The sequence below is a fragment of the Apostichopus japonicus genome, chromosome 3 (assembly GCF_037975245.1).
Source record: "Apostichopus japonicus isolate 1M-3 chromosome 3, ASM3797524v1, whole genome shotgun sequence".
NCBI lineage: Eukaryota > Metazoa > Echinodermata > Holothuroidea > Aspidochirotida > Stichopodidae > Apostichopus > Apostichopus japonicus.
The window spans coordinates 7,848,972-7,859,585 of record NC_092563.1 but is presented as its reverse complement, the minus strand read 5'-3'; the positions used below and the strand labels follow the sequence as shown (position 1 = coordinate 7,859,585).

Here is a 10,614-nt window from a genome sequence, read left to right as displayed (position 1 = left end):
TCCGGGTCCCACCATCCTTCATAAGTGCTTCTTTAACCTCTGGCCCTTAAAAAACAGTTCAACCCCTACGTTAATCATTCGGGGGAAATCTTCACCCACACAAACTTGAGGGAGGCCCAACCCCCTATAGACAATCAAATCAGAAACATTTATGTAGCGCCAAAATCAACAACAGTTGTTCAAAGGCATTAAAGACAGGCGCTATAGTGAAGCAGTTTAGCCCTTTCCCCAAAGTTATAACATATCTTCCGTCTTCTTCCCAATTAATTCTGCACCGAAGGTTCTCTTCGCTATATATATGACAAGCATGTGTACTTTTTGCTCTTTCCTATACAGATTCAAAACAGCTAAAATGAAAACAAAGTTCTCACGAACCTTTGCAGTTTTATGGACAATGACGATCTGCAGTAAACAGAATTACCCATAGAAAAGAGCTTTTATGACAGAAAGAATGAATCCGGCAGAAAGAAAAAAAAACGAGAAGTCGGTTCTTTGTTGCGTAGAAAATATATTCGAACAATTATATTCTTAAAGGATCACCCGTGAAATAATAGTGCGTCACAGACAGTACGGGGCCAATTCGTCTTACAGTTTATTTCAAACGTTTCGTTCACGATTCATGTACTATAAACACTCATCACAATCATTTCAATGTCATTTAACTCTGCGAATAGGTAAGGTGCTGCTGATAAAACAACTGTCTCTGGATAGACAGCATCATCGAACCACTTCGCTATAGCTGTGCACTATCCAAAGTGGCGCGAAGTGAAACATCCCATATACGCACCGCTGCACGAACCAGTATGAGAAACGTCCGACTGGTCTAAATATCATCAAAACGTAACCATGAAGTTGAGACTGTCAAATTTACCCGGGTAATTCTGGGACTCTGGGGCTACGTCAAACAGAATGCCAACTCATCCAATAAACATATCAACTTGTCGTCTGCTAAGAGGGACAAAAGTGTTACACAGTTCTTACAGCTTGTAGCAGTGCCATGAAAACTGGTAAAGGTATAAAGGTACCACACCACAATTAGCGCAGTGCACGTCCGCCTGGTTATAACCATTGTCGGAAAATAACGATAAGGTGACCTACTGTATTAATGTTTTTGGCATTTTCTGAGTCATCATCATTCTTTTGGATGCTTGGATTTTGAAGAGGATGATATAAACTACTACTGATCTAAATATCTGGAGTAATAAAGGTGATTTAAGGTATTTTAGAAATCTTGGGTGAAACAAGAAGATTACGCAGCGACAGCTGGCAGATGAGTTTGGGAGCACTATGCTAAATTCTTAACACTTCTAGTTAAACATCTAAACGGTCATGGTGTGAAAAGTTGAATGTGCTGTAATAGCCAAAGCCATCAACTATCATATGGTGGGTAGAACATGTCAGTTGAAAACTTGTATAGTGGTCTTGGAAAGTGACGAGTTAAGTGGTGTTAGTCAATGGGAGCAATTCATTGTGGTGCGACATCAAAATGGATATATTCGGAAAGCTACTACGCACACGTACACGCGTTTGTCAAAACAAAATCACTAATTGTTCGTATTTCTGTTAGTTTCATTTCCCCAAATGCATGACGCAAGGACATTTAAATACACCGATTTCATTTGTCGAAGTCTATTGAATATTCAGTAATCAGTGGACCGGCCGCTAGTCAAATGATGCATACATAATATACATATACGGTGGAGTTGAGATTTTATTTTAACTACTAATACCTGCGCTTGGTGGTTATTGTGATTGGGCTGGAGGATATACATATTCATATATCTATATATATATATATACCTGTGAAACTGGAAGAGATCGCGACAAATGGTATGCGCCGTTGTTATTTTACTGTAGAGCTAGGTTGCAAAGGCAATGTTTGTACTAGCAAATGGAGAACGTGGTGCCTCGACAAATTTGATTCATAAATCTTCTTTACAGAGCAACTTTGACGTGTACAGAAAACCTCTACTATTGTTCATCGTATTGAAACTGAATAAAGGGTTCGTATAAATTTAGTTGATTTATTATTCTGAAACAATTGTGAATATTTGTAAATAATTAAACAACAATAAGAATTTTTTTTTCCATGAACCATGATAAATCATGATTCTAGCTATAGATGCATGGTACGATGCCTTTACTATAAGTGTCGACTGGAAATGTAAGATATATTGGAGTACATTATTTTTTGTACTATTTGTACTACAACTTTAGATATAATATTACAAAACCTCCAGATATTAATGAAATTAACATTACTTAATGCGCATAACTTTGTGAGTACTTGACGAATCTTTTTATTTCTCAAACAAGAAAACAACAATTAGGTCCAGATATAATATAGCCAGTATTAATTTTACACAACGAGCAAATTCGAAATGTTCAAAGCATTCCACTTTTCTATTCTTTATTTCTAATGGTATTTAATAATTACTAATGTTACGTCTTGCAACGTTTAGCATGTTTGGATTGAAAAAGTTCCGAAGAACTGCTTAAAATTTAGTCTATTTGCTGTTATAGATATAGAAAATGCAAGCTGATCGTCAAGTTGCGCCACGTATTTTTCGGAGAGCTTTTCTGGGTAGGCGAGCGATCTATGACCTCATGGGGTGGGTGGATTTGCTGGGTTACATTGACAGGGCGCCCGTGGCGCGGATCCAAGATGTGGGTGTTACATCCTCTTTAACATTTCACAAAAATTAAGAAATAAAATAATCGTTAGCACAACCTTGCGTTTAGGCTTAATTACGTGTCAGAATGGACCGTTTGACTTTTTTTGTGAGGGGTAGGGATGAAACCACCACACTATCTACAGTCTTCCCAAGGCTGTATCCCTCTTTAATAACCCTGAATCCGCCTCTGACGCTTCCACAAAGGTTCATGACCTTTCCTAAATCAGTCATGGGATTTAGAACCCCCCCCCCCGGCCCCCTCTCGCACACACACACGCGTTTGTCCAGCGCACACAAATGAATCAAAGAGGATCATTTACACCATTGGAAATATATTCACCATTTTAATACTTGATCATAGGTTAATCGCAATATCGTATCTACTTCTGTACAAGAAAATAAGTAGTTAACGCATTTATTAGTATACTAAAGTATAAAATGATCGTAGAAGTGACCGCAAAGTTCATTCTACGTACGTGATATCCGGTATATTTCGGTGCTATATACAATATATTTCATACGAAATTTTAAGGAAATCAAAAACGCATGCGTGCTGGTGCATGCGTTTACTGTCGTCTCAATATTCTCGGTTTAAAGGAAGTTATGCGATACCGGTTTACAATGCCAATGGCCATGCACCTTGAGAAGACAAGAAAAAAAAAAACGAAAACAGTGCGAGACAGTGCATTGTCGACTAAATCGTACCAAGGTCGTAAATCGGTTAGAATTAATGCATCACCTTTAGATTACCTATGACCGCCATGAACATAGGTTAAAGAGATTTTGGCCGATTACTAATGCCCATAAAGTCGCACATGACATATAAGATCTTATATTTGTCGCTTTCGCATCAAGTTCATATCTATGCGTATGTCATGTTGTATTATATTAACTGTGTTCTTTCTTTGACCTTTAATTGACAGATGATGACGGGGTATCTAAGCGTGGTGATATTCTCGTTAGCTGTGCAGTTATTGCTTCTCTTTAATCCTATTCAAGCAACATGGCAGTGCCCTGAGGCATGTTCTTGCACAGGGGTATCACTGTACTGTTTCGGTGCTAGCCTTATTGAGATTCCATCAGAAATCCCTGATACTTATGAAGGCCTATATTTGGGTTTCAATGGTATCCAGAATGTTGAAAGAGATTCTTTATCACATTTGGGCAATCTAAGGCTGATCGATTTAACCTCGAATGGAATATTCCAGATAAATGACGCGACCTTTGAAGAACTTCAGACATTAGAGACATTGCGGTTACCATTTAATAATCTCCGAGCTATCACAGTCGATTTATTGTCAGGTCTGAGGAGCTTGGAAGTGCTTGATGTTTCAAACAACGTTATTGATAGAATTGATCCTGGATCATTTGATCATCTACCAAATATAAAAGAGATTAATCTTCGATCAAATCTAATCGAATTGCTTCACCCAATGATGTTTCGGTCTCTGGCAAATCTCGAAATTATTTCTCTCCGATCTAACTTCATCGAGGAGATTGCGTCAACTGCATTACCACTTCCTTCCAATCTCACGGAATTGGATCTAAGATACAACGAATTGTATGAGATCGATGATGAGATTTTCAGACAACAAAGTAGACTTAAGACCTTGCTTCTCGGGAACAACTACATATCCTATATCGCAGAGATGGCATTCACCGATATAACTTATCTTGAGGAACTAGATGTCTCCAGCAACGAGCTAGAGTCTATACCGCCTGAAGCTTTGGGTGGTTTACGGAACCTCAACATATTGGACCTCTCCGACAACAAAATTGAAGTCATAACTATTGGCGCTTTAAGAACCTTAGAGAAGTTAGAAGAACTTGATCTTACTAGGAATTCTCTCTCTGAACTTGAGTTTGCAATGTTCTCCGGGCTTAACAATCTAAAAGTTTTAAATTTACACAAGAACGTCATTGAATTGATCCATCCTGGTACATTCAGAGCTGTGCAATCCTTGGAAAAGGTTAACTTGGGATTTAATTATATCCGAAACATATCCAGCGATGTTTACCAAGATCTCATCAATATCAGAGAATTGGATTTTGAATTAAACCAAATAGAGGAGATCAACTTCCCAGACTTAGAGAGACTCAAAAAGTTGCAGAATCTCACCATATCTTACAACAGTCTCACGAAAGTCAACACCAGTAGTGCATCTGTTATTGACAAGTTAGAGAGGATAGACCTACAAGGTAATTTTCTTTCCAACCTACAGCAGAACTTTCTTGTTGGTTTACCGTCTTTGGCTGAACTATCTCTAAACCACTCAAATGTGGAATTACTCCGTAGAGGTGTCTTACGGTCTCTAGGTAATTCTCATAACCTCACCACCCTAGAACTCGCAAATTGTGGCATAGATTCAATTGAACCAAATTCATTTGACCATCTAACTAAGTTATTAATACTACGTCTAAATGGCAACAATCTCGAAACTGTGACGGCTGTAATGTTTAGGGGATTGAATAGTTTGGAGGTAATCAATTTATCCGATAACTTAATATCTTTTATCGACGTTACTACTTTCCAAACGATGAGTAATCTCCGCGAGGTACTCTTAAACAACAACAGGCTTATCGAACTCGATTTTAGAATGTTTGAATTCAACATGTTCATCCAAAATGTACATCTTCTGGGGAACATCAATATGTCCTCGATATTCACTGGATTAATCGAATCCTTCACCAATTTAGAAGTTCTTCAAATCTCCTCGTGTGTTAATTGTTCTGAGGCGCTCTCCTCTTTACAGTTTGTCGAAATGAACAATGTAACAGAAATTGTAATGACAGAGGTTGGCTTGAACGAAATTCCCTCTAGTGTAGGTTATGCCCAACGAGTTAAAGGGATCGACTTGTCCAGAAATGAAATTTTACAAGTCAATTCCAGTCGAATTGGTATTAAATCCGAAAGATTTAGTCTTGATTTGTCTTTCAACAAAGTTACCAACCTCTCTCTGGCCAATGTGGACATGTTAACGTCACTCTTGCTGGACTACAATAAACTTACTGGTATAAGCAATCAAACCTTTGTCAACTTAGGTTCACTGGGACGGGTGAGTTTAACACATAACGAAATTGTTGAGATTGGAAGGAGCAGCTTTGTTGAAGTAGGACGATTTCCTAATATCGATCTTTCTTACAATAAGATTACCTCTCTCCCGATTGCGCCAATATTTGATCCCAATACTGGTAGACTGGTTCTTCACCATAACCAAATTACTAGTGTATCTTCATCCTCTTTCGATGAGATGATAAGAATCTTTGAGTTTGATATCTCATACAACAAACTGCAAGTCTTAGATATGGAATTGCTTGGCAAAATGCCCAAGTTATACACCTTCAAAGCTGCGCACAACAGCCTAGTTCAATTATCCAGTGGTACATTTGATGGGAATCCAAGCCTGAGAATAGTCGATTTGTCATACAATAAAATATCAACATTATCTGATCAGGTTTTCTCAGCCATAGACAGAATACATCAACTTTTTCTGGATGGAAATCCACTCCATGTTGTTCCATCAAATATATTGCTCAATCAGCCCTGGATAAGTACCCTTTCATTATCAGATACTAAGCTTGTAACGATACTGAAATCTGATTTTGCTCACTCAAAGCTTCTTCAATTTCTTGACATCTCCAACAACTCATTAAACTTCGTCGAAGATAAAAGTTTCCAACTGCTTACGAATTTAATTAGACTGAACATTTCTCACAATGCTCTAGATAGCTTTGATGCACTTGGAATTGAGCCCCTATCAAAATTGGTCGTCTTTGATAGCAGTAACAATAACTTTAAGACTATTCCCGCAAGAATATTTGAGGGGAGCAGCGATATGAAAGTCCTTGACGTATCTAACAATCAAATCGAAGTATTGCAAGACCGAATGTTTTCGGGTTTGCGACCGTATAGTATATCGCTTGCCAGGAATAATATCACAAGTCTCATGGGGGATGCTTTTGATGGGTTTTATAGCACCCACTTAAAGTCATTAGATCTTAGTTTCAACAAAATATCTTACATGCAGAAGGACACATTCCAAAGCTTAAGACACTTGAGATTTTTACAACTTCAAGGGAACAACCTTGGAAACATCGAAGATGGCATATTCTCACCATTGTTGAATAACTGGGTAATTTTGTTAAATAACCCATGGCGCTGTGATGATAGAATATGTGGCCTTCGAACTTGGCTTACGAAACACCCATCCTTTGTTCGGGGACCTCTGTTTGATACATTGTCAGAAGATTTTCATGGGAATTTCTTATACCTAAATCTGGATGATGTTAAATGTGAAAACGGTAGCAGATCAAGTTACATAGGACAACCCATTGAACATCTTCCAGACGGGGTATGCCTCCCTGTCCACTCACAATCTAGTGAGTTGACAACAACCCCACCTGATCCGAAGAGAGATACATATGTGTTATTTTTGTGGTCGGGTCTTGCTTTAGGAGCTTGCATTGTATTCGTCGTGTTGATGGTTGCCTGCATATGCATAGTAGGAAGGAGGAGAAGGTCAAAACGCAGACCTAACGACGATCTACCACCACCTAACTACGACGATATAGCTGCAAGTGGTGATCTGGGCCGGAGGGTAGGTAGTGAGGACTTCCACCTTGCAACGGTTAAACTTCCACCAGAACATCTTGGTCATTATGACAGAAAGATTTCTCCAGATGAGGACCCTTATCTGTCTCCAAAATATGATGGTATGAATGATTACACAGACCCACAATACTTAAGTCTCGAATAGAACCAGATAAGGATTAGAAGAAGAGGGACTTACAGAGATAGACATGTGGGTGAGACTTGCATGTCAGGTTAAAAACTGATTTTGTAAGGAGAGGAAAGGGGCGGGGGGGGGGGGCGGGGGGTTACAAGAGTTCTCATCAGCTTCCTGCACCTATAATAAAAAGAAAGAAGAGCAAACCATAAAAGGTTTATATTTTCTGTTATAACAATGAAGATATATTTGCATATATATTGTTTAATGTGTAGAGGCGAGGGGAGGGGGGGGGGGGGGTGGAGGTGAAGTGAAAGTTTCGAATATGGTACTAGATCAGTATATTGGAGAGAACAATTGCTAAGAGCGACCTATCATCAACGTCGTTTAGCGACGAGATATTTGTCCGTTCGAGTACTAGATCATTTATAATGCAAGTCCTCCAATCACCCGAACACACACTCTCATTACTTTGATAATGGTTACATATCAATATGCGGTACTTTTATGTGAATAGGCAAACCCAACCAGCATCATTAGCCTACATCTTACAATACATATGGTGTGCAAAGTCCTCTTGTAGCCTAACAAATTATAAGGTATTCCATGGGGGCTACCATACTTTATATGTTCCCTCAGACACAAACTGAAGAAGATTTGAAAAGAATGTGATATAGAAAAATTTGCTTGTATATATATATATATTTTCTTTTAATGATTTTCATTGCCAAGTTACTTTCAGTTAAAACGAATGGGTCAGCAACAAACTGAAACGTAACCCCCCTAGTCACACTTCATGACATCATCTGCATCGACAAAATCCCAATATCTTCCAAATGGACCAAGTTGACCCTTAAATATTTGGTTAATCACAAAGATGTTTGTCTATTACATATATCTTAAATATAATGGTTGAATACGCTTTCTCTTGAAATTTACATCGGTGATTGTTCTTCGTGTTATTATATTTTCTTTATATACATACTCATAACAGTAAATTAATTCATAACAAAAGATGACAAGACGATTTGCTTTTATTACATTATTATCAATGTAAATCAATTGTTAGCTCGGATACAAGTTTACAAGTTTAACAGAGTGTATGTGTATATCATCAATATTGCTTGTTACATAACGTTGAAACGTGCCGGGAATATAAAATAGGTTTATTTTTAACATTATGCTAATGTTTCATAAGAATATACATACACAGAAATACCTTTGTGTTTATAATTTCTCTTTCTAACAGGACGTTAAATTAGAATTATCGAAATTTAGGATCGAACATCAATTTGAATGTATAGTTAAAACACATTTATGCCATACATTTTGATGCGGTTGTGAAAGCAGGTATCTATTTAGCTCTGTCACCCAACATCCAGAAGAGTTACAGATGCAGGCTTGTGGATTATGTATTCCTTCATTCATATTTTAATAAAGCAAATCTGGTATAAGAGTTGCATTACATATAATAAGCGCATTATACAACTCCATCCTGGAACGTTCAAATAAATATGTAAGTTTCAATACCCCTTGTTTACTCTCTGTTGTGTTATTAACGCTGGATCTACCATCCCGTTTGTCTTTTGTCAAGTCCTTCTCCGACACGAGAACTTGAAGCAAATATACGACCATAAACCACATGGATACGTCTTTGAAATGCGCTCGAATGATCTGTGATTCATTTTAATAAGTATGCTATATGCTTCAACACAAGTCTCAACAATAAACGAAGACTACTTTCATTGAACTTTCATGACCTAATTGACCCGACCTCTGACCCACAGCTCAGTGCACCCACAACATACACAGCCAGAGACGTAGCCAGGGGGAGCAATGGGAGCGATCGCTCCCCCGACTCCCCCCCCCCCCCTTTGAGTACCCCGAAAATAACATTTAACTAAAAGCAGGAAATATCATTAGCCATATACCACTATGCATGAAACCGTATAGCAGTGTAATTACGTTTCAGTTTTGTCCCTTTCTAAATATTCATGTGATATAAAGTACACCTGCATTCCCTTAACCCCCACTCCCACCCCGTCCCCCCCCCCCTTCACCCCGTCGTCAACCATCGTACAAATATAAGAAGCTCAATACTCAGTTTATTTTGCTCCAACATAACTGTATCACTGTACGACCGTACGTCGAAGTATATAGTCGCGTTTCAAACTCGTCTCCATCCAAAACACATCAACATCTAATATGTGTTTTAGTTCCAATACATTTACCCTGCTGTTAAATATATTTCTGTTTATTTCTGTGAGGTTGAAATAGTGGAGTACACCCCAACACCTTTGGATACGCGCCTAAGGGCGTCCGGAGCCCGGAATATAAGTCTACCTCTTCCACCGACTGCATATATAAAAAACATCACCCGACTGAAGATAGAGGTGGTGGACATTCCGCACCGCCCACCCCCTCCCCCCCGCCCTGCCGTATTGACCCATGAAAGCCAGTGTTAGTGCACTCTGTTACAGCAATAGAGCTGAAAAGGATGTTCTTTTTTGTCTCTTTCCATCATTGCCACTGCACAGTGCTTCACATACCATTTATACAGTTGGAGCAAGTGCCCAGGGATCCCACAATGCCAAGTGGGTCCGTAATATTGATGATCATCTGTGAACACTGCCAGACAAGACATACCAACTTTCTTTAGGTATATCTGCAAAACTTCATGAAGGTGGTGGAGGGGGGGGGGGGTGCAGAATATGTTGTCTCAAAGGTTAGGGTCTCAAAGGGTGTAAATCTCTCAGCGAAACCGCATGAGTATGTATAGTTGCGTTACAATGTTATACAGTGGCGTATCCAGGATTTTCTAACCCGGGGGGCGCGAATTACTATCTAAGCGGAGCGCCACCATCGGTTGGCGCGCAGCGTACAAGAAAATTTCTGGTTTTGATACCCCCCAGATCACCGGAAATGGCACTTCTCGGGCTTGAAAATGACCAACCAGATGTACACTTTTTGCCTGAGAATCAAGTATTTCCCAATAGTTTTTTTTTTCCATTCATAACCTCTTTGAAGATTGTCACCAGTCACACATCATGTTCGACCTCATCGCATGTCCTGTGGATCATTGCTTTTGTAGGTGATTATACGTTGCGGCCCACAATACCAGTCAGCCCCACTTTTCAAGGTTTTAAGCCCATTATTCGTTCTGAATTTGAAAATTCACATTTCTCGTGAATAAACTCACTTCAAAACATACC

General features: G+C 38.9%; 1 protein-coding gene across 1 annotated transcript; it reads left to right on the top strand.

Annotated features, from left to right (window-relative positions):
* The first annotated feature begins 1,790 nt into the window (after positions 1 to 1,790).
* LOC139961893 (uncharacterized) lies at positions 1,791 to 8,931 on the top strand. The gene is made up of 2 exons (XM_071961527.1): positions 1,791 to 2,003; positions 3,599 to 8,931. Exon 2 carries the CDS (start codon positions 3,599 to 3,601, stop codon positions 7,430 to 7,432), a length of 3,834 nt encoding a protein of 1,277 aa, XP_071817628.1. The 5' UTR covers positions 1,791 to 2,003; the 3' UTR covers positions 7,433 to 8,931.
* Positions 8,932 to 10,614: the final 1,683 nt, after the last annotated feature.